Source organism: Phyllostomus hastatus, unplaced genomic scaffold (assembly GCF_019186645.2).
Source record: "Phyllostomus hastatus isolate PE091 unplaced genomic scaffold, TTU_PhHast_1.1 phas_contig_283, whole genome shotgun sequence".
Lineage (NCBI taxonomy): Eukaryota > Metazoa > Chordata > Mammalia > Chiroptera > Phyllostomidae > Phyllostomus > Phyllostomus hastatus.
In genome coordinates, this window is record NW_025333833.1 from 11,535,608 (window position 1) to 11,559,741 (window position 24,134).

At 44.5% G+C, this 24,134-nt stretch overlaps 1 protein-coding gene across 4 annotated transcripts in view; it reads left to right on the forward strand.

Moving 5' to 3' along the window:
* The first annotated feature begins 267 nt into the window (after positions 1-267).
* Positions 268-24,134, forward strand: part of SMG7 (SMG7 nonsense mediated mRNA decay factor) — a 66,389-nt gene continuing 42,522 nt past the window's right edge. For 2 of the 4 annotated variants that reach the window (XM_045838415.1, XM_045838414.1), the window contains exon 1: positions 269-507. In XM_045838415.1, coding sequence (XP_045694371.1) covers positions 479-507 — 29 coding nt within the window. In that variant the 5' untranslated portion in view covers positions 269-478. Of the gene's footprint in view, positions 508-24,134 lie in introns of all 4 variants that reach the window. The other 2 variants (XM_045838413.1, XM_045838416.1) reach the window with 2 other exon arrangements.

The window sequence follows — 24,134 nt, forward strand, 5'->3', positions numbered from 1 at the left end:
GAAGCTGGGGTTGCCCCCTCACGCAGGGGAGAGGGGTGGATTGGCCAGAAGCCTCCAAGCGCCACCAGCGGGCTACTCAGCAACCACACAGTCGCCGCCCAGGTAGCTGATCCCGAGAGGGAGCTCTACCGAGTCAAAAACCACCCGGAGGGGCCGGCACCACTGAAGTCTCGCGAGAGGGACCCCCTACTTCCTTCCTCTGCTTCTCCCTCCTCTTTCCCCCGCCCCCTTCCCTCTTCCCTCCCCCTCCCTCCTCCCGGGTCGGAGTGTCCCTGCGCCCCACGGGCCGCAGCAGCAGCTAGAGCAGTTTCCCCGGTCCCTCCCCTCGGTCTCACTCACCCCCCACCCCCCCGCCGAGCGAGGAGGAGCTGGAGGAGAGGAAGATGGCGGCGGCCGCCAGCACCCGCGGTGCCGCGGGGCCGCTCCGAGGAGCCTGAGAAACCCACAGAGGCTTCGCGGGAAGACGCGGCGGCGGAGGATGAGCCTGCAGAGCGCGCAGTATCTCCGGTGAGTGCCGAGGCCGGCCTCGTACGAAGGGGGAGCTGGCCGAGGGCTCGGGCATGGAGCTACAGACACAGAGGTGGTATATCCGGGGTGGCGAGGGAGTTGCTGGGTTCTCTCCTTGCCCGGCAGGGAGGCGGGGGCTGCGAGGGGACACGCGGGAGGGGGCGGAACGGGCACATACCGGGGTGCTGAGCCCCCCGCGGGCCGGGCTGAGCTCCAGCGAAGCCGGCGACTCTCGGTGCGGGGAGAGAGGTTGGGGAAGCGTGAGAATGTGTGTGTGTGCGCGCGCTCGGGGTCGCGGGCTCGCAGCTGAGGGGTGGGGGCAGGCGCCCGGGGAGGCGACGGCGACCCCGGCTGGAGGTGGGTGTGGAGGAGTCTGGTCCCGGTGGCGGGGGGTACCTGGTGTGGTGTGGGATTGGCTGGGGCGATGCGTGATCGGAAGACGGGGTGGAAGTCTGCACACCTGGGGTGTGTGGGGGGTTGGGAGAGGGAGGGCTGGAGGAGGGAGAAACCGCGGGCAACTGGAGTTTGTTCTTCATTCTTGGATTGGAAGTCCTAGGTAATAATGCCATCTGTAGTTAGTTGGCGGAGTGGGGGTGGGGACATGAAAAGGGGGAATGGATGAGGAAGTGAGGACAGAGAGAGGTATACAATGGACGGGGTTGGGTTCCCCGGAAGAAACTGGGTTAGAATCAGTGTAGTCGGAGATACCACTCTTTTAAGAGTGGTGTAAAGAACTTGTATGTCGTGTGAATACAGTCTGCGAGTATGGGATGTGTCTGGAGTGGGGCAAGGGGGGCGATGCGGACACACTGGAAAGCAGTACAGGATGGCGAGAGCGTATTGAATGGACAGACACCAGCTATTGTGCAGCCAGGAAGGTTCCAAGGAAGCTGGATCAAGAACTTGGAGTTAGAGGTGTAATAAGGGTCAAGATCTTGGCTGCAGAGAAAAATGAGGTCGTTAGAGCCTGAGATAACTGGGGAGTTGCTTCTGCATAGAAACGGGGGAGGCAGACGTTAAAGCGGGTCCTTTTGTCTTTCAGGAGCAGAACTAAGAAAGGCAGGCATATGGGCAGATGTTTTTTGAAAGTAGTTTCATACCTTGCGGAGGAGGAAATTGCATGGGGTAGAAGTCTGAAATGAGCAGAAAAGTCACGTTAGTTGTTTAGTGAAGTGAAAGTATTGAGGGACGGCAGAATGCCTGAGTTTAACAGGGGCAGAGGTCCACAGAGCATGTGTGCCTGGTGATTATAGGGAAGTTGGAAGAATATCTAGATATCAAGGTCCTTTTTTCCTACTATAATGTCTGCTTATTGTTTATTATGTCAGATAAACTTAATACACCTGTGGCAAGGATCTGTGGCGGATGCTGTACAGGGTGGCTGTGGAAACTGATCATCGGGATGGTCCTTAATTTTAAGGAATTTGCAGTTTAATATAATACACATTAGGCAAGTAAATAAATAACAGCACAGAGTGAAAATGGTGTCATAAAAGATGCCAAGTGTTACAAAAGTCCAAAGGCAGGAGATTACCTGAGCAATTGGGGGAAATCAGGAGAAGCGTCCTTTGTTCATTTACTCACGTATACACTCGTGATTCATCAGTCATTTTGTTGATCAACTATATAGGAGGCATTGTACCAGCTGCAGAGAATAGAAAGTAAGAACTCCACCCTCTGACAGAGTTTAGTTTGTTAGGCTTCAAGGAGAAAATGGCACTTAAAATGGCCCTGAAGGATCAACAGTATTGGATTGTTTATCCAGTATTGTGTATCCCATATTTTGTATCCAGTATTAAAGGTATGGATTGAGAAGAGTAGAATCCAAATGGAGGGAAACTGAGCAGAGCTGTGTAGACAGAGAGCTTGGGGGCCAGGGCGGTGTTCAGTCCAGTTACACAAGACCTCAGGGCCGGGGTCCCCAACCTCCGGTTGCAGGCCAGTACTGGTCCAGGCCTGTTAGGAACCTGACAGCACAGCTGGAGGTGAGCTTGAACGGAATGTGCTTAAATCATCCCAAAGCCATCCGCCCCACCCTGGTCGGTAGAAAAATTGTCTTCCATGAAACCGGTCCCTGGTGCCAAAAAGGTTAGGGATGACTGTGGTAGGGTGATGCAGCTGGAAAAAAGAGTCTTGTAAGTTACTAAGTTTCATCCCTTCCTTTTACAGATGAGGAAATATAGCCCAAAGAAGTTAAAGTTGTTGAGGATCTACAGCTGGTGTGTGGAAGCTGTGGAACTCAAATGTAGGTCTTCTCAGTCCACATCAGCTGCGTTGTGCAGCACGTCTGGGGTCTTCTGTCCTTCCCACAAATACGTGTTGACAGTGTACTAGATTCTAGGCACGGAGGATCTCGTGGTGAGCGGAAGGAACAAATGAGGATGTTTATCGGGTAGTGACAAGTACTGGGAAGAAAAATGAAGCAAGATAGGGAGACAGGGGAAGGCCCGTTTGATAAGGTGCCCATGTTTGGGAGGGCCGTGAATGTCCTGAACTGTGGTTTATAGTCAGAATGGACAACAGAGAACCTGAGGTGATTTGTTTAAAAGGGAATTCACGTTTTTATAGCTATGTATTAGGAAGATGAACCCGTGTGGCGTAATGGACAGTTAAGGCCAGAAATACGGTGGGGGCGGTGGCACTAGGAAGGTATGATAAAAAGCACATTGGGAGAGTGGTGGGAATTTTAATGGGAAGGTTAGTTGGCTTTGAGAGGCTGTGTTGATAGATGTTACGTTGTGTAAGTCTCCCTGGTCCAGGAGGTTTATCCTTAAGTTGTGGAATCGATGATAGATAGTTGGAGATGAACTTCGTTTCCAGAAGAAGAGAGAAAATAAGAATGAACACCCTGTTTGAATAACCTTTATTTTCCAGCTGAAGTTGAACAGGTAAAATGGAACAGGCATAAGACCTGGGAATCCCTTAGAGATTCCTGGGAGCCAATTTTTTTCTGGATCTTGCACGTGTGTCCTAACTAAATAAAGCAAGTCTTAGGGCCAGTTGTACTCTGGGACAAGCCTTTCTAATAAAGAAAGGCTTACACCAGCCCAAATTTCCCCTCTTCCTTTTAAGGTAATCATTCTATTTAAAGTCTGGTGTGGGGAGACTAGAGAATGTCTTCAGGGAAGCATTATGTTCACTTTCTTTTCTTTGATGAAAAAGGAACTGTTGGTTTTTACAGACAACTTGGGGAGGATGGTGGGTATCAGCTGAATGAGTGTAGTTGGGGGTGTAGCAGTTACTCTGTGACCTTGACTTTAGGAAGAGTTTTCTTGCCTACCTTTGTCTGTGGAAGACCATGACTGGGCAGTTTTTAAACTGCAGAGCTGCAGATCTTCCCTCATGTAGATGAAAATTCGTTTCATCTCAGCTGAATTAATTTGTTAGGGTGAGCCGGGGTGTCCGGCGTTGAATGGCGGAGTGGTGGCAAACCAGGAGCAAGGTGGTAGTTTCCAAAGAGTAAGAAATGAGGAGATGAGGTAAGCAGCATCCGTAAGACAAAGAAAAGGAATTCAACATCAAGTGGATTGAATTAGTCTATTTTTCTGTAGGAATAGAGCAGAGACGGCAGGTGGAAAAATAACCTGTTCTTTGTGTGGGAAAGAAGGTGGTGATCTGGGCAGGAAAAGATGATCAGACTTTGTCATTGTTGTTATTGTTAGGAGGGACGTGTCTTTTTTTGAAATAGCAGGCTGACAAGACTCCTGTTCAAATGAGCAAGTTGAGAGGACTTTCTTGCATTTTATAAAAATGAGAAATGGGCAGGGTGTGCCTATAGTCCCAGCTACTCGGGAGGCTGAGGCGGGAGGATCGCTTGAGCCCAGGAGTTCTGGGCTGCAGTGCACCGTGCTGATCTGGTGTCCGCACTCAGTGAGGCATCAGTATCGTGACTTCCTGGGAGCAGGGCGCCACCAGGTTGCCTACGGAGGGGTGAACCCAGGTGGGAAAAAGAAGAAATGGTGTTAGGTACGGGGATTCTAGACTGATATTGAAAATGTATTACCCAACTTGAAAAAAAATTTAGTCTTTTCTTTTCATTCGTGACAAAATGGAAAGATTTTTAAAGACAGACACCACTCTGGTGAGTAAAATAAAAAGGTGGCACTGAAATAGTTCATTTGATAAGGGTGGGAGAAGGGTGAGGATAGGCCATAGGTGTGATAGTAGGTGAGGTGTAATATTGTGCTTTAATAGAATAGCATTTGAAAGAATAGAAATGTGGAAGTTAACATGTCAAAGTTGGAAAAGCAAGGAAGGGTAGGGGAGGTATTGAGGGACCAAACAGGGACAACATCATCAAAGTCGTTTTCGGAGGTGAGGAAGTAGAATTATCATAGCCATAGGGAACACCAGTCAAACGGGGCAAATCCTCTTACAGAAGGTGGCACAGGTGCCGTTGGATGACATCTGCTGCCCTCGTGGGAGCCAGCTGTCCTCACTCTGTGCTCCCTCCAGTGTCCTCTCCTTCCTTCACTGTGCTCCTCTTTTTTATTTAATTTCTTTTTATGCTCTAGGTTTTTCCATGAGGTTTATTTGAAGTTGACCCCTGGTGTTAGTTCCCTTTACAGGAAGGGTCTGTAAGTTACCTGTCTTGTTAGTGGTTTGTTTGTATGTTTACACCATACACTTTTTTTTGTCAGAAACTTTGTTACCAGAAGTAGGAATAATAGAACAGCAACAAAGTTGTTGTTTAAATACTGACTAAAATACCCAATATGTAGTAAGATAAAATGTATCACTGTAAATAGTGGAACCAGGGGCAGATAGAGGGAGGGGAGCAGGGTGGATCAAGTAGCAAGCAGAACCTTACCCTAGCTGGGGAGAGGAAGAGGGATGTCAGTGGGAGCATTTGGGAGGAATGTGGATACTCAGTGGGGTGGGCTCCAGGCTCTGCCTGCTAGTGCTGGCCCTGGGCATCCACCGTCTCTGGGAGCTCCCTGTAGCTCCCATGGAAACCCTATAGCATGTGTTGGTATTAATTCAGTGGCAAAGAAGTCTTATCCCTGACCCATTCACCACCACCCCCCGCCCCATGTACAGGATTGAAAATAGCTTTGGTCCCAGAAAATCAGCCAAACATGTCTGATTTAACAAGCATGATACAGTTGCTTGGGGGGGGGAACCCCAAAGTGACACTCTCTTGAGATTTATAAGTCTATTTTTTGTTATAATGGTGTTAATAGCATTTCACCTGCTTGAACTTGGACTGGCTAAATAATTTTGACAGTTAATTTCTGCTTCCCTTGTGGTTTCATTTGGATTCAGAATGTATACTTCCTGTCCTAGCATATGTTACACTGCTTTTTTATAGCTGTTAGGTTCTGCGTTCATGGCAGATGAAGCGATTGCTGCGTTTTTGTTTTTGTTTTTAAGGTATGTTATATAATAAGCTCTGGATACACTGGTGTATCAAATTTTTCATGAGGCACTTTTGGGATGGAGAGCGGTTCAGACAGAATAAGGGCTAGTTTGTTTTGTAGTGCAGAAATACTGTTTGCAGCCTCCAACTACCATCAGTGGTCTAGGAGAGTGTGGCTAAGAAGGGTTAATCGGCAGTTACAGGAAAACATAGGGATGGAGTTTTGGCAAACATGGCCCACGGTAAGTGAGAACTTGTAACCAACTCCGTTCTTGTTAGCATGTAAGTGGAGCTGTGTAGGAAGGTTGTTTTCGCCCTCCCTTAGACCTCATTTTTACTTAGGGGGACGAGTAGGTGACTACTAATTGTTTAAGAAAACTTGAGGAGTCTCAGGTAGACCAGGTAGCAATTTTGTTCTGTGCTTCATTTGACACATACTCACATTTTAGGCTGATTCTTCGTTGTGGGGAGCAGTCCCGTGTGTCTGTACGACTTTTAGCAGCATCCCTGGCATCTGCCCGCTGGATGCCAGTACCGTTCTCTATTTATGACAACCACAAGTGTTTCCGCACATTGCCACATGTTCCCTGTGGGTGCAGACCCATGCCCAGTGGAGAATCACTGATTTAGGAAGAATGTATAGGAAGATATACATGCACAGCATACATTTATTTCTTTTTCTCGTCCTTTAAGCCACGGATTACTTTGGCTTCTCTTACCAGTCTTCTCTTAGGTAGTAAGAGGCTAGTTGCCATGTTTAGACTTTACCCATAAAAATTTGTATATGTTTAAGTGTATTTTGTAATCTGGTCTTTTTTGTTGTTGTTGTTTTGTTTTTTACTGGCAATTACTGAAAACTTACTACGTGGAAAGCACAATTATAGGGACTTCTTCACGCCTGGGGGGAACTCAGAAATACTTGGGAGAGACACCGGAGTCACTGATAGCAGGTGAACTGGTCATTGCTGTGTCAGAGAGCCAGAAGGACTGTGGCAGTGTAGGGAGGAGCGTCCGGCAGAGAGAGAGGACCGTGAGAGGTATCTTGGAGAAGGTGAGATTTGATCTGAGTTATGAAGGGTGTGTCGGACTTTTAAGAGTAGATATTGGACAAATGGATATTCCAGGCAGGAGGAACATTGCATGGTTCCTTTATTCCAAGTGCATTTCTAAAAAAATTATTCACTTCCACTTAATACATCCTGGCCAGGCCTTTCCAAGTTTTCCTTAGATGAGATGGGTTGTGGACAGAGAAGTGGAGACGTGGAAGTAGGGGTTCGACGGGTACCAACAAGGGGAAGCGCTTTGATTCAGGTCTTGAGCCATCCCTTTCTTTACCTGCGCTTTTGGTTCCGTGCTGTTCTTCCAGAACCTTTTCTCAGTTGTGTGTCTCTCTCCTTTTAGTCTTTGCTTTTCCCTTTCCTAGTCTTTCCTTTTGAGGACTAATCTCAGTTTTCTGTTAAAAATTCTTTCCTGTTTTTGTTTTCCCTTTGAGCTCTGCCTTTCCTATGTCTAACAATGTAAAGTTTACCTGATACTGTATGTTTTTTCTTGTGTTTGCCATCTACTTTTCCTTAATCCCTTGTAAACCAGCTCTTTCTTTGGTACTTTGTTGGAATTGATATTCTCAAAGATGTCAAAGGCCCAGTTTTTCCTCTGATTGTTTTCCTTTCTCACGCTCGCACCCTTGTCTCTGTGTCCCTCTCCTTTCCACCCATCCTCGCATCCCCCCAGCAGACACTCAGTTGGGACCAGCGAATGTCCCGGGTCCCTGGAGATAAAAAGGAAACACACCTTCACGTGGTGTCACCAGGCCCACACGGAAGTGCGCAACCACCATGCAGTCCGCAGCCGCTGTGACACAGACGTCTCCGGGCCTCACGGGAGCTGCTTGTGCTCTGTCTTCTGGTGTGGGCGCTCTAATTCTGTGGCTCTGAGTACCCTGCCTCGTACCCTGTTTCCCTCGTCCTTCTCCCCTCACCGCCGGCAGAGAGAAAGGCATAGCCTTGCTCTCTGTTTCCTCCTCTTGGACACTTCCTCGGAGATCAGATTCAGTTGATCATGGGACTTCAACAGTGACCACAGCACGTTTACAAGTCTCCCCTGCTTCTACTTAATGTCAGTCCTCGTGGCAGGTCCTGGGAGACAGAGCGATGCATCATGTCTGCTATCCAGAGAGTTTATAAACTGTTTGATAGGCGTAAACTCTTAAAACTGTGTTGATTTGTGTAAAAAAGATGGTATGTAAGCAAGCACAGTTGAACATTGGGGTTTAGAGCATGGTCTCCGGGTTAGAACGGCCTGGATCCAGACACCAGCTGTGTTAGTCTCGGGGAGAGCTGCGTAAGCTTTCTGTGCTCGGTTTCCACACCCGAAGAGGTATTGCAGGTAATGATAGTGTCAACCCCCTGGAGTTATGAAGATCAAGTGCATTAACGTGTCAAGTGCTGGGAGTGGTTCCAGCGCACAGTAGGCACTATATGCATTTAGCTATGTATAATGTCTGAAAGTTAGCCTCTGGCACTTTGACAATTTTGCCCCTCTGCCTGCTGGACATTCCCTAGGTTTAGCAGTCTTTCTGTTACAGCACACTGAATGCTCTTCAAAGTAAACTCTTAATTTTATGTTTCTCACCCTATTTCTCAATGTGCTGCCGCTCCTCCCATCCAGGTTCGAGACGCGCAGTCACCTTTGAGGTCTCCCGGCTTTCCTCACCCTCTTCCACACACACCCCATCTGGAACTGTAGCCTTCCTGCTGGCTCCTCTTTGTCACTTCTAGCACCTGCCAGCTTTGTGCCCGTACCATGAAGTGGTCTTCCCAGAATGGTGCCTTGCCTGCAGTTCTCACAGGCAGCAAGAAGACAGCATCAAACACTGCCCACCGCTTTCTCTGTTTTTGAACTGACAGCATCCTGGGTCTTTATTTCTCTATCTTTAAAATGGAACATTGATCTCATAAAATTGCTTCCAGTATTGAAATAACAACGGCATATGCATGTTCAGGCTCCTCCTGCCAGTTAATCTTTTGCAGTGCTTCTGTGTTAATATTCCTGAAAAGCATTCGTGTATGGCTTTCCTTTGCGGAAACTCCTGAGTCTGGCCTTCTCGAGCTTCCCGTAAAGTGGCCCTCATGCGTCTACTCTGCATTTATCTCCTTACCTTTTTAAAAAAAGATTTTACTTATTTATTTTTAGAGAAGGGAGAAGGGAGGTTAGAAAGAAACATCGATGATGTGTGAGAGAAATATTGATCGGTTGCCTCTTGCACGCCCCCAACTGGGGACCTGGCCTGCAGGCCAGGCATGTGCCCTGACTGGGATTCAAACTGGTCTTTCAGTTCGTGGGCCAGCACTCAGTCAATCCACTGAGCCACACCAGCCAGGGGCATCTCCTTACCTTTTGCTGGGAACCAGCTGTCCCTGCTAGAGGCATCTCTTCGTTGTCTTCTGAACATGGAGCGCCCATTCCTGCCTTAGCCTCACTTCCCAGGCCGTTCCCCCTGCAGGAAGAAGTGCCGTCCTCCTCTTTCTTCACTTAAGCCTCACCTTCCTGTGAAGACTTCGTGTGCACCCCAGTGATTTCTGCATTCTTGAGTTTTGTAGCATTTCCTGTCTCTTAGTCATTTGGTACTTAACATTTCCTAAACTTGTAATGATCTCTTTTTTGCATAAGTGAATTATCTCTGCAGCTAGACTGAGTATGGTAGAGACCATGTCTCAGCATTTTAAAAATTCACAATGTTCATAACAGTATTGAGTGAAATTCTCATGCTTTTGTTTTTGGGAAACACGAAATACTTGCAGATAACCAGTGCTAGGCTCTGAGAATATAAAAACAAATGAACTGAATTTTGTTCTTTAGGATGGTGGTCTCCTGGGGGAGCTGGATGTTGCACATGTACTTCAATACAATATGACAAATACTATGTTAGATGTTTTCATTTTATTTCATTTAAGGGATGTCTTGGCTATACTAAGGCAGGCGGAACTTCTCTCTGGGCAGTGCAGAGAAAGCTTCTGGAGTTGAACTCTGAGCTCAGTTTTAAAGGATGAGTAGGACTAGCCAGATAAAGACAAAAGGAAGAAATAGCAGGAACGGGGAAAAAATGAGCAAGTGCCTGTGGCAGTGCACTTGAGGAACTCGAAAACCTTTGGAATTATGAAGCCAACCAAGCATGAGAGCTTGGTTGACGTAAACGCCACGATTAGATCAGACTGGCAGTCAGGTTATGTCGTATGTATTAAAGAGACTTTGATTAGCCACTCGCGTTCCGTGTTTCCTTTGGGAGTCTACGGTTCTGTCTGCAAACCTGGTCAGTAAGCAGTCCTACGGGAGTGGTTTGCGTTGGAGTGGCTGGTGTTGATTGCACACGTTCTCGTTGTGGGGAGGCCTGAGAGAAAGGGGTGTGTGCTGCCTGCAGTGCTTCTTGGAGGCACACACGGATTAAAATGTCCCTGCCTTTGAGAGGAGCCTCATCTTAGGCAAATCTTAGTTATTCGGGACATTATTAAATTATTATTGCAGGAGATGAGAGTTTTAGTGAATGCATGTAATTCTGAAAATATCTTTGAGTTGATGGGACTTCCTGTATGGAATCTTCACCAGTTGACACCAGATGTGGAATGGAGGTAGAGGTGGAAAAGGGGAAATCAAGACATTAAGTGAGGTCTTTTTGGATTTAATGTTTCAAAGTTTCATTAAAAAAGTTGCAGAACCATTTTCTTCTTGCAGTTCTTGACATTTTTCCTTATATAGTGCCTTTTAAAAATTATTTATTTTTAGAGAGAGGGGAGGGACGGACAAAGAGAGGGAGGGAAACGTTGCCGTGCGAGAGAAACAACGGGCGGGAGGAACGAGGGCGGGAGAAACGTGTGCCGGGGACCCGGCCTGGAGACCCGGGCCCTCGCCGGGACTGAAACTGGCCCCCTCTGGGCTTGCAGAATGACGCCCAGTCCTCTGAGCCACACCAGTCAGGGATGTGGTGTCTCGTCTTCAGTGAAAAGCATGATTCTAAAATCTATTGTATTTAAATTAACTGCTGTACCCGTGCATTAATGTGCTCAACCTGTTTTCTTAAAAACTCCCTTAGTTCACCAACTACACAGGTTGAGTCCCTTTTTTTCTTTCCTTTTTCCAAAGGCTTAGTATTTCACTGCTCTGTTCATTACGATACTGGACATTTGAATGTGCTTTGCTAATACTGCCTCCTAGAAAGGTCATGAATTATTTATTTAGTTTTTAATCAGGTGCCAACCTAACTCAGTTTTCCCTGAGATACTATGTAGTGATGAGATATCAGTAGAAGATAATTAGAGTAGAATGCAACTGAAAGATGATACTCAAGGACGAAATGAGTTTAAAGGTATGCTTACTTGCAAATAAATTTGTTTTTGCTGGTGGGAAAAGATAAAAAGCATAGTGTTAAGGGAACTGCCATGGACGGGATGTATTTGAATATAAGAAGTACACTAGGGTGTCTGCAGAAATTTGCACATGTGTGCACACAGTTCATGCAAGGTATTTTGAAGTGAAAATTTTTTATTTTAACATCTCGTTTTATGAAATGCGTATTTTTTGAGTTCTGCTTTCTTTAACCTTAATGATCGTGTTATTTATCTGAAATAATAATTTGTTTTGCTGTGTTTCATTTTTAACAAAAAAAGTCAACATTTTAAGAGGCACATCTCTAACGTTAAGACATATTGGTCATCAATTCTGGTTTATAAATAAGGAGAAGAAAAAACTCATAGACGGGTCTTTTTGGCTTACTACCAGAACAGTATGTTGTAGTGAGTTGAATGAGCAGGGCCTTTGAGTTAAGATTGGCCTAATTTGTAATTAGGTTGTCCCAAGTTCAGGTCCCAGCACTGCTATGTATAGCAGTGTGACCTTGAACCTCTCTACTTTTAGTTTTCTGCTCTGCGTTTTCCTGCCTATAAAATGACAATGATAGAATTATTGGGCAAATTACATGAGAAGATGAGTATATAAAATCCAACTTAGTTCCATGTGTTGAAAGAGCCTAATTTATGCTTTGTATTCATTTTCTGCATTTCTGTGTGTATCAGTATTTACCTTATGAACTTGCTAATGTAGTCTTTAAATTGGGTGGAAACCATTGTGCTGTAGGGTGGTGGAAGGGTCTTTACTGTGGAGTGGTCTACTTTATTTCTCAAGGGACCTTTGTACATTTCACTAGTACTTTATACTTCCAGAAGCTTTTACATAATTGTCTTCTTAAGCTCTCCTAAACAGTAACCTGGTAAAAATGGATTGGCATTTTGCAGAGAAGGGAACTGAAACTGAAGGTACCTAATTAGTGACAGAGTTAGGACTGGCTTTACTTTTTGTCGTGCATGCTCTGCTGGGATTGGCTTTAATCTGCCCCCTCTTTGACAACTGTACACACTTGGGCAGTGCTGTTAAAAATTAGCTTTCCGTTTTGGTATGTGTGTTTGCAATTGAGCTTCAAGTAGTGTTATATATGTAATTTTGATGGTTTACAATTAGTGGTTGCGAATTCATGTATTAAGCATATTTCTGAAAAGCTAATTTTTAAAAATTTCAAGTGCTAATGTAGAACTGGTTCATTATTATGGAAGTGCTATAATGAACATCCTTGTGCACACATATTCTTGTGTACACTTGAATGGCAGGGTGTGCACATTTAAAAATAAGTCGTTCAGTGTGGTAGGTGGAATAATGTACCCCCCACTCCCCTCAGGAGATGTCTACATCTTGGTCCCTGAAATCCGTCATGTTATGTGGCACGGGGGAGTCAAGGTTGCTCGTCAGCTGACTTTAAAATAAAGGGGTTGTCGAGGTTTGGTAGGTCCAGTGTGATCACAGCTGTCCTTTGAGTGTGGGAAAGGGAGGCAGGAGGGTGGGAACTGGGGAGACGGGATCCTGCTGGGACGGAATGGGGTCACAGGCCAAGGAGTACAGATACCCTCGCGAATCAGAAAAGGGCAAAAACTGGGATTCTTAGCGCCTCCTGGAAGAAACACAGGCATGGTCACACCTTGATTTGACCCCACTGGGGCTCATTTAGGCTTTTGACTTTCAGACCCGTAAGGTAATGAATGTGTGTTGTGTTAAGCCACTAAATTTGTGGTAATCGGTTACAGCAGCAATAGGGAATTAATACATGGTAGGTGTTGCCAGAAGGCACCGGAAGATTTGTACTCTTGATTCTGGCCTTAGTGCTATTTAAAAGTACCTGTATCCTTACATCCTTGCTAGTACTGGGTGATTTCATGCATCTCACTTTTTTTTAAAAAGCAGATTCCATGATGTCTTTATTTGTTTAGTATTTTTTAGAATGCTAGACAAATACTAATTCTCTGGGAAATTCATAGATGTTAGGATTCTCAATATTTTCAAGGCAAAATACATTTAAGAATTTTGGGTTCAGACTGGATTCTTCTGTAGGACTTCTCCTAGTTTGTAACATGCTAATGTGGTTATGAAACCTCCGAGAGGGAGAGTTTAGTGTTTCCGAAACTTATGTCACATCTCACAAAACTAGTATTTTCCTGGAATACTCATTCGTACAGTATTCATTTTGTGTTCTTTTGTCTCATGACCTTTCTCCTTAACGCAGTGACCTTCACATAGGCCCATATCATATCTTAGACCTTGTCATTTTTCAGAATGCTTGTGTAAATTCAGGCATCCCATTTTGACCACAACTTTGTCCCCGTGAATCCCACTGCTTCTGTTGAAGACGTCTAGTGTCTCAGAATCAGAGGGAGGAGGACCACACTATGAGGGGAAAGGTGATTAATTAGGGGTTCCAGTGCGAACCGACGGGGGCGCCCAGACCCAGTGACTAGCATACGTGTTCCCCTTCACATGTAAGACCCTTGCTGAAGGAAGTGTTTTTCTTGCTGAGGCATGAGTTACTTTTTTTGATTTTAGACCCAAATGTAAACAGTTTCTCTAGGTTACTCATTTCAGATCCCCAGATTTCAAGGTGAGGTAAGATGGAAATGAGAGAACAATTTGTAACCTGGGAATTACAGACATGCACTGTCAAGTGAGTTTGAAAATGATATAACGCAATACCACGCTAATAAAACAACCTGCAAGTTTTGTGCTTTCCTATTTGTAACCTCCACTGTTCCTTCATAACTGAAATAATAATTAGTCTTTCCTCTCCACTATTTTTGGCAGCCGGTGTGAGGCTACAAGTGATGCCAGTGCTCAGAAATGTGTCACCATGAGAAATTCTCTCCTGTTTTAAATGCCAACGGAGAATTGCTTTCTCTTGCATGAGGATTTACTGGTTTCTGTGTTGCGTCTGGGAGACGTATGCGGTATATCCTGATTTGTAGCCGTACAGTTGCACCCTGTAATATAAATCTTTGTGAAACCGTGAAAGGGACTCTTGAGTTAATATCCTTCATTTTAAATTGTTTGGTATGTTGTTTTATGATTTTATTAAAATCTTTATGAATCATTTTAACCTGATTGTTGAAGGGTTTCTTAATTTATGATCTAGACCCCGTTGCCATATGGGTCCTGGACTGGCTTCCAATCACCCGTAATCTGGCAATGCTGTCATAGCTTTTGTGTTTTCAGGTCTGACATTTGAGGCTCAGGTGGAGTAGCAGTGAGGTAGGTAACCGTGTAGGGAGAGGCTGCTTGGTCTGTGCTTTTGAAATGATTAATACGCCACCAATTTTATTTTGCACCGAACACTACTTGAAATGTTGTTTATTAACTCTGCATCCTCACAGCAAGCCACGAGGTGCAGACTGTGGGCTTCATGTTCGAGAAGAGCGAACGGAGAGGGCCGTGAGAAGAGTTGAGCACAGGGCCGCGCTCGGCGTAGCAGAGCCGTGGGGTGAGCCAGGGGTCCATCTCCAGAATCCTCTCTTCCCGCTGCACCTTGTAAGGGCTCCGTAGCTCTAGTTTTATGCTCTTATTTGCTTAGTATTGTAGGCTTCATTTTTATTTTATTTTTGTTCTCTAAATATTTACTGTTATATAATATGTAAATATTTTATATGTGTATGTATAATCTGAACAAACCTTTTTCATCAATATTAACCTGCCTACTGCATTTATTTTTTGTAGGATAATAAGGGAGAGGACAAGGAAGTGTTGCCAGAGAGCTTATTAATGGGAACAGAAGGGAGGGATTGTTTTTCCTTTATATTTGAAACAAGTTAATTTAGACTGAGCAAGTTGGCCTGCTGCTCTTCTCCCATAGTGGTTTTTCCTGCAGTTTCTGCCTTTACTATTTATTGCTGTGTAAATACGAGGTCTGTCCGGAAAAAGTCCAGCCATTGCTAATGTAGCAAGAACGGTTCACATGACATCAGTGTAACCTGGCAGCCAAGGCGAGTGGACTGGACTGCACGTGTGTGACCAATGACAACTTCACTGTGCGAGTCAGTGGGGGCAGTAGATGCCATTGAGTGAGCATGTGTTCTGTGTGGCCTTCACATTCAAAATGACTGAGAGAATATAGCACCGAATCTGCATCCAGTTTTGTGTTAAGCTTGAACATTCCTCCATGGAAGCTATTCAGATGACTCAGAAGGCCGCAGTGATGGGCAGCTGGTGATTGGCAGCTCCATCACAACAATGTGCCCACTCATGCATGATGTCTCCTGCAGAGTTTTCTGGCAAAACATCAAATCACCCAGGTGACTCAGCCACCCTGTAGCCCAGAGTTGGCACTCTGGCACTTTGGGCTTTTCCCAAAACTAAAATCACCTTTGAAAGGGAAGAGATTTCAGACCATCCATGAGATTCAGGAAAATGTGGCAGGGCGGCTGATGGCAACTGGGAGAACTGTGTGAGGTCCCAAGGTGCCTGCTTTGAATGGGACTGAGGAGTCATTGTCCTATGTACAGTGTTTCTTGTATCTTCAGTAATGTCTCTATTTTTCATATTATATGTCTGGATACCTTCTGGACAGACCTCGTACAGTCTATTTTCCAGGACTCTTTGGGATATTGAGAAGCAGCTACTATGGGAAAAACAATTCTGACCCCTCCTCCCCTCACTAATAGTTCAAGTGGAGAATGACTTGCCAGTTTTTGTATGTCAAGTACAGAAGTACAGAAGATCGGATTGCCTTTTCCTTGTCCACTTAGTAGTGTTCCCAATAGAGACCCTGACACCAGGGAATATAACTGTACATGTATGAAATTTAAATTTTAGATAATAACATTGTTTCAAAAGAAAAAAGCCAGTGTGGCTTTTTAAAAGTAACAAATTACTAAAGCTTTTTTTATGTGGCCTGACATCTTTGAATTTATCATTTTTCTTATTTAAATACATAGGTTTCTGAAATGGAGAAAGTAAGACTGGTTAACTTAAAAAAAGGGACAACTTTCCTCTCCTTACCTTAGAGTCTTCTCATGTGACTTCACACTGTCTTTGAAAAGTTTCTTCTTCCGGAAAATCTTTCTTAGAGTCAACCTAGAATTTTGTCAGGGAGATGATCAGATGTTTCTCTGTATTCTCAGTACCCATTCATTAGTCAGACTGCCTTGTGTTTGTTCCCCTGATAGCACTTGAGGACAGGGCTTTCTCTTAATGGTCTTGATGTAACTTTAGAGCAATACAGACAAGTCGTAAATGTTGACTAGGAGAGTATGAGACTGTACTTCTTGAGAACGTTTTGAATTACATGACAGTCTCAGTCAGAATGATATATCTCAGTCTTCAAGAAAGGGTGAGGTCTGACTTACGGCTAGTGTTAGTCTCCGATGTGGTGTAAACAGAACTGAGCCCACTCAGGCAACGAAAAGAAGCGGAAACTGCCATCTTTCTGAGAAATGCTAGTAGACTAAGTGGGTTTGAGGATGGGAGTGTAAGGGGAGACTCTCAGCGAGGCCCTTGGTCATGAGGAGCAGAGACCATTCGGCTCATGGAAGCAGGTGAGGGCTGCGGGACCCAGGCACAGCAGCTGTGTTGCTTTTTAGTTGCAAAGTACTATGAAGTTGGCGGCTAAAAAAACACCAAGTTCTTATCTTGCAGTTCTGGAGGTCAGAAGTTGGAAATGGGTTCCACTAGGCTGAACTCTAGGTGTCATTTCTCCTGGAGGTTCTGGGGGAGAATCCCTTTCTTTCACTTTTCTAGCTTTTGAGGCTGCTTGCATTCCTCGGCTCATGGCCCTACTCCCCTTCAAAACCGGCCATCACGTCACTCCCCTCGGCTTCCTCCTCACATCTCTGAATCTGCCTCTTCCCTCTTTTCCTCACAGAGATCCCTGTGATTGCAGTGGGCACGCCGAGCTAATCCAGGGTAATCTCTTTTCAAAATCCTTAATACAACCATATCTGACAGAATATTAGTCCCCTTTGCAATCTGAGGTAACACACTCAAAATCTCTGGGGAATCGGGTGTGTGTGCGTCTTTGGGAGGCCATTGTCCTGCCTCCTACAGTAGCTGCATGGCCTGGACCATACAGCCTTCAAGTTCAGTCTGTGAAGACACTGCTGTGCAGGACCTTGATCCTATTCCTAACTTGTATCCCTGGTTCAGCCCTGATACTACCTACGGGGACTGACCGCTGACCCTGGAAAGCGGATGTGGTTGCTGCCGCTATCCGGGATGGATTCGCCACAGTTCCCTCTTTCTCTTGCTGGATGCCGTTGACAGGTGCAGTTGGTATGTTCATTGATCGTTTGGTTCAGGTGTCTGCACCCTAGCTGCAAGGGAAACTGGTAAATCGGTAGTGGAAAGTTGGTTCTGCCTTGTAAGTTGAGGGTTTTCATAAAATTGGGAAGGGAAATTCAGGTTCTGGGCTTTCAAGAACACCAGCCAGAGAAAGCGTAGAAATACAGTCGAGCACCATTGGTGTGAGGATTCCGTTCACTTGATAAACTCGGTCCGGAGGTGCACAGATGAGTGAGATCCATGTCTGTTTCTCATGGTGCCAGCCGGAGCAGGAGTGAGAAGCCACGTTCCTGTGCTAGTACTTTCACAGAAATCACCACTGAGGTTTGAATATGTCAATTGTTGAGAACGGAGGTCTGTTACGCATTGTGGAATAACGAAGAGAAGTGGTTTAGGCTCTGGAATTGTGATATAGCTGGGTTTGAACCCCAGTCCTAGCACTTACAACCTTTGGGATCTCGGGCAAGTTTCCTAGAATCTCTGGGCCTTTATTTATAAAGTCGGAAAAATAATAGTTATCTTGGGTTACTATGAAAACTAAATTGGGAATGGTTTATGTAATCCACTTGTCGCTTAGTAGGCCCCCAATAGTTATTTATCTTTCTTTCTCTATAAAGTACGCTACATGTTATTCTTTCATTTAAGCGCCCCCCCCCCCCCATTAACCATGTACAATATTTAAACAAACCCCTATGGCACTCACGAGACTCCCTTATACTTCTGTATTTTTCTCCATGGGCTCTTTCACATGTTGTCATTGTTCCCATTCCATCCCAGAAAAATCATGTTACGAGTTCCATCTTAAAAACTCTGACCGTGACATCTCCCTCCAGCTACTGCTTCTCTTTCCTAGATAAAGATGTCTGAATTCAGTTTGTCTCCTCTGTCTTACAGTGAAGTCAGGCATGGAGCTTACTTATTCCCTCACTTCTCCGTCAGAATTGTTCTTAACAAGATCCTCAGTGACTCCCACATTACTGAGTCCAATACTCAGTACTGAGGCCTTATTTGACTTGATGCATCAGCTGCATTTATGATTCTGCCCTCTTTGTTGAAGCCCTTTCTTCATTTGGCTTCCAGGACACCTCGCCTCTGGCCTTTACTTTTTAGTCTGTTTACTGTTCTCTTACTGTCTCTAGCCTGTATATGCCAATGAGTCCCAAATGAGTATCTACTTTAGACCTTTCCTTTAAGCCCCACACTCTTTAACTGCCAGTTTATCCTCATCTGGATGTATGGTAATTATCTCAAACTCAGTTTTATTGTAAAAAAACAACAGTATGTGCTTGTATAATACCATGTGCCAATCACTGTTGTCCCAAAATGGATTTTTCCCCATACCCACTTGTATCATCTTCCTCTTGTTGGTAAAGGGCAAATCCACTACTCCAGCTTCTTAGGCTGAAAATTGTGAATCATTTTTGACTCTTCTCTCTCTCTTCCCCACCACCCTCCTCCTCTTCCTCCTCCTCTCTCCTCTCTTCTTTCCATTCAAACGCTGTTGTCAGAGTCTGATCACATTTTAAAATCTCTATTGCTGCCTACTGGTCAAAGCCAGTCATTTCTCAACGTAGCAGCCAGCTGGAACCTGTTAAAATCTAGGTTAGATCATGTCAGCTCTTTGCTCAAAATTTCCGAAGATTTCCCATCTCTCAGACCATCTAAGGCAAATTGGATGACTTAGTCATCCAGTTGGCTCAGCCCCACCCTAATGGTCCAAGACAGCCTCACTCAGATGTCTCTAGACCCTCAGCTGTCTGAATGGTTGTGATGGGTGGGAAAACTGGGTCTCCTCTTTCCAAGTGGTCTGTCATCCTTGGCTTCATAATGTGGTGCTTGTATTACAACAGAGCAAGTTGAAATGTCCAAGTGCTTGTCAAGCCTCAGTTTGTATCCCATTTGCTGAAGTCCAGTTGGCCAAATTAAGTCACATGGCCAATCCCAGGTTAAATGTGTGAAGTGAGTTCTCAAGGGTGCAGATGCCAGCGTGTATGTGATTCACCCGGCCATTAATATTGTATATAACACCCTTCTGTAGGCCCTGTGAGGTGCATCAGGTCTAGTATGTTACATTACTTGGTTATAATACAGCACCCCTGGGAAATAATAGGAAAATAATTTAAAAAGGAACCTGACTAGATAAAAGTGATGTCTGGATACAGGCTAAATAATGGTTCTTTGGTGGAAAAATCAGACTTGACTTTTATATGGTATCTTTTATTTTTAAATTCCAGAGACCACCAAGAAGTAGAGAATGTTGTAGTACTATAATAATTTACAGATTATTTTATTTAGTTAAATTGGACAGTTATCTTAAATATTGTTGCTAGCTGTTTGAGTTGATTAACTTGTCTATCTCTCATGTTATCCCCCTACTCCACACTGGGAACTTACACTTTATTTTCCCTAGTCTACATTCATACGGTCTTTTATGTTATGTAAAAGACAGCTTGCTGGTTGTTTTTCCAATCTGATTTTTGGTCCCTGTCGCTCATGAAAGGAGATGTATAGTCAGACCCTTGTTATCTTCAAGTCAGTTGTCTTGTCATGTTGTGCTATGTCAGTTATTTTTCTCTCATTCTCACCGTTTCCGGTAAGTCTGGTCTGTAAGTACTCGTATTACTGTAGGGACATATGTGCAGGTGTTGACGACTTCCTTACGTCTTCATGGGCAGTCTTCCTGGATCTTAGCCGAGGACCAAGGGTCGAGCTCCATGGGCAGTCTTACCTGACCGTTCATATATCGAAATGCTAATTTTATTAAAAATTGCTTTCCTTTTACTTTCCCTTTCTTTTACCTGTAAGGTATTTAGTTAGTTATTTTTGGAAGATACAGGAGTTGTTGCAAAGAATGCATTTTTAAAAAAGTATTGGGTCCAATAGAAGTGAAAGCCACTATTCTGGCATTCCTCATGTAATATAAAAATTTGGTTGAAGGGAGATAGCCTTGTCATTGTTAATGGCCTAATCTGAATTTCTGATTTCACTCACTTGGGTTGTTTGACTTACCCATGTTCTGTTTGAGGCTTCAGATTTTGTATCTCTGTAGAATTATGTAGCATATTGTATATATACTGTGTAGATCCCAATATGAAGAAAACAAAATCTGATTAAGGGAGCCAAGTAGATGATCATGGGCTTTGCTTGTTGACTGTATAGAACTGTAGATTTTCTGAACTTAAAAGGAGGTACGGCCCTGTCTGGTGTGGCTCAGTGGATTGAGCACCGCCTGCGAACCAAAAGGCCACTGGTTCAATTCCCTGTCAGGACACGTGCCTGGGTTGCGGGCCAGGTCCCCAGTTGGGGGTGAGCAAGAGACAACCAACCAGTGTTTCTCTCACACATCAGTGTTGTTCTCCTACTCTTTCTCCCTCCCTTCTCCTGTCTCTGAAAATAAGTAAAAATTTTTTTTTAAAACGAAGCATGTTGTTCCTAGTTATCAGATGAAAATCTTTCAAACTGTTTTCTTGGAAGACTTTTGAAACTTGAGAAAGCTTGAATTTTTAGGGTCTTAGGCTTTTGAGAGACTGGTTACTCCAAATTAACATGAGCTTATTTGAGCACCTTGAAGTCTGGCAGGTGCTGGTGGGCACTGGATGTATATACAGGGTTGAATGGCACAGTCTCTCGGAGGCAGTGCGTGAACACGTAACTTCGTTGTAGTTCTGACTGCAGTAGAAGCGGCATTGAGGTGCCCTGGGAGTGCTGGGTGCAGCCAGGGCCCCCTTCCGAGAGTTGCTGAGTCTTGAAGTAGGAGAGGGGTGAACCTGACGTGGAGAGTAGAGGGCAGGCACTTCAGGTGGGGTGAAAGGGTTTGAATAATATACCGAGGGGCAAAATAGCAAGGAACTAAAAGTAATTTAGTTTTATTGGGTCATGAAGTACAAAGTGGGGCGCTGTGTGACCTCACGTACTCTGCTAGGGAGCTTGGGTTTTGTCATGAGTTATTTTCTGTCAGGCTTTCTCTCAAGTACAACCAAAGCCACAGGTAGTTGAACACATGCTTTGGAAGTATGCAGATAAAGTCCACATAGATCTCCAGCATGCTCTCTTAAGACTGGGGTTTATTGCTTAAAAGGTGTGAGTAACTATGTCTTTTTTCTAGAATTATTAGTGTGAGTTCTTAGCTTCAATTTCCTAATGGTTATTGAATGAGGATAATAATAGCATTTACTTCTTAGGATTATTGGGAGTGATAATAACTATGATGGTGATAATGACAATGACAATAGTAGCTAACTTTTTTGTGGGTTTTCTTACCAAGGGGTGGTTCTAAGTGCTTTATTTTTCTTACCTCATTACTCCTCAAAACATTTCAATGAGGTAGGTACTTTTATTATCTCCTTCTAACAAAACTGGGACACAGAGAAGTGATTTCCCTAGGGTTATACTCACTAGTTTCCTAGTAAGTGGTGGAGCTTGGTTTGAAGATAAGATACTTCACTGTATTACATTCCCATTCTGTGTATAGAACATGTAACATAGAATCTGCCACATAATAATTGCAAATGTAAACAATTAGCGGTAGTCAATAATAATTACTTAACTTACTTGGTCTAAATCTTTGAGTTAAATTGATGTCCCTAAGAAATTGTGCTGTATTTTTCCTGTGTCTTGACTTACTTCAGGCACGCCACTGAATGCAGACAGTGTGACACCCACGTCCACGCTTCTGACTCTGCCTTCTTCTGCAGGTCTGCCGTTAGTTATCAGCTGATCTTAGGATGGAAGCATTAGTCATACCATCTATACTTGCTTTACATGTTTTAAAGCAATTAAACATGTGGTTTAATTGCTTTACATGTTTTTCCTTCAGTAAGCAACCCAGCTGGGCCCAGCCACCTGCTCCCGTGGCCCACGGGGCACGCGCACCTCGTGCTGCCCGAGCCCTGCTGGGTAACTCGTAGTTCTGCAGAGCTCGCTCTGCTTTCAGGCGGAGGGAGAGTGGGGTCACATTGGTACCCAAAACTAGAGGGCTAAAAATACACAAAACAGAAGTTTAAAATGTGTTCTCTAAGAAACTAAATGCAAAAAGGAAAAAGCTTTGATATTCTCCCTTTGCCTTTGACATGAAATCATTTCACATAAAAGAAAAGTCATTTTTGTCATGGAGTTCTCTGTTGTTGGGGGTTAACTTGTATTTCCCTCCTCCCCTCTGTCTAGAGTGTCTTACAGCCATTCTGCCTTAGGAGAAATTGCATGTTCTTGCAGATAGTCATTGTGGGAGGAAGTGTTTCGTTTCAGTCCCCGATGCGGACCGGAAACGTGAAATCAAAAGAGCGTCTGAAATCAAGTGATACTAGGTAGGATAAAAAAACCGCAAGGGTTGCTACGTGTATATGTTCCTTTTAGAGATGTATGTTACAGTATTCATGTTCTGTGAACACTAGTAGAAGAATTAGAGACTTTCTGAACCATCTGATACTAACTTACAGGGGAGTGGGGAGTGCTAAAGTTTTTTTTTTTTACACTTATGTGGCTTCCTAAGAACTTGGGCGTGTGTTTACTTTCTCGTGAGCATTTGTATCTTATACTCGAAGGAAGATTCTTAAACATTTACTAAATTAAATTTAAGAAATTTTTAATGTATGTATGAATATTTATAAGCCTAGGGACATGTGATTCATCTTGTAGATTATCCTTTAGAATGAAAATTCCTATTTTTTAGGTTACATATATAGCAATTCTTTTGCATGCAGGGAACTTCAGCTCTTGGTTCTGTTGGTCAGCATGGACACAGGCAGATGTCCTAGTGTGCTAGAGAAGCCCTCTGCAACCACACAGTGGTGGGCTAGTAACTCTTGTCACAGCAGTTTGTATCAGTGGTAATGACAGAACGGGTGACAGTGCTTGGTCTCAGAAATGTGGCTTTTAAGTGAGAAGTGCTAGTTGCCCCTGGAAGTCACCCCGTGACAGTGGTACGTACCGCTAGGACCTTGCTCCACCTCGCACTACTCCCACGTCACCCGAGTGCCTTTGTGTCTGACTCACCTGCCTCTCATTCTTCCTGCCTCTTTTCCAAAGCCACACTCACCTCCTGCCTTATTCAGGACGCTCTGCCGTCCTTTGTCTCTTCCAGAACCCTGCTCTCAGTTTTGTTCTCACTTTCTTATATCTTCAACCTACTCCTTTCTCCTGGCTTGTTTTTCCATTCTAAACATGCTCCAGTCTCTCCCATTGAGAAGAAGGAAGTTCTTTTCACCCCTGACCCCTGCTGGTTCTCTTCACTGCACAGAATCCTAAGGGTTGACTTAAACTTCTCCCTCATTTGTTCTTCAGCACCCTACAGTTTGACGTTCTTTCTGGCAAGGCTGTTGTTGACCCTTATTTTACTGAATCCAGCACACTTGCTGGGTCGTACTGTGCTTTTCCACTGCTTTTAATCTTGTTGGCTGTTCTTTTTATCCTCTTGTTTTCCACTGCTAGTCGCCAGTCGTCTCTTACCCTCATACGCGTGTTTGACAGTTTCTTCTTGGTGTTCTTCGTGGCTCTTTCTGTCATGTGCCCCTTAAAAATGAAGGTGGGGAGCTGGCTGCCCCCTCTGCCTTTTTGGGCTGTTACATCTACTCTCATGGGTTCACCCGCCATCAGCATGCTGATCACGCCAGCACTGTACCCCTAGTCTTGATGT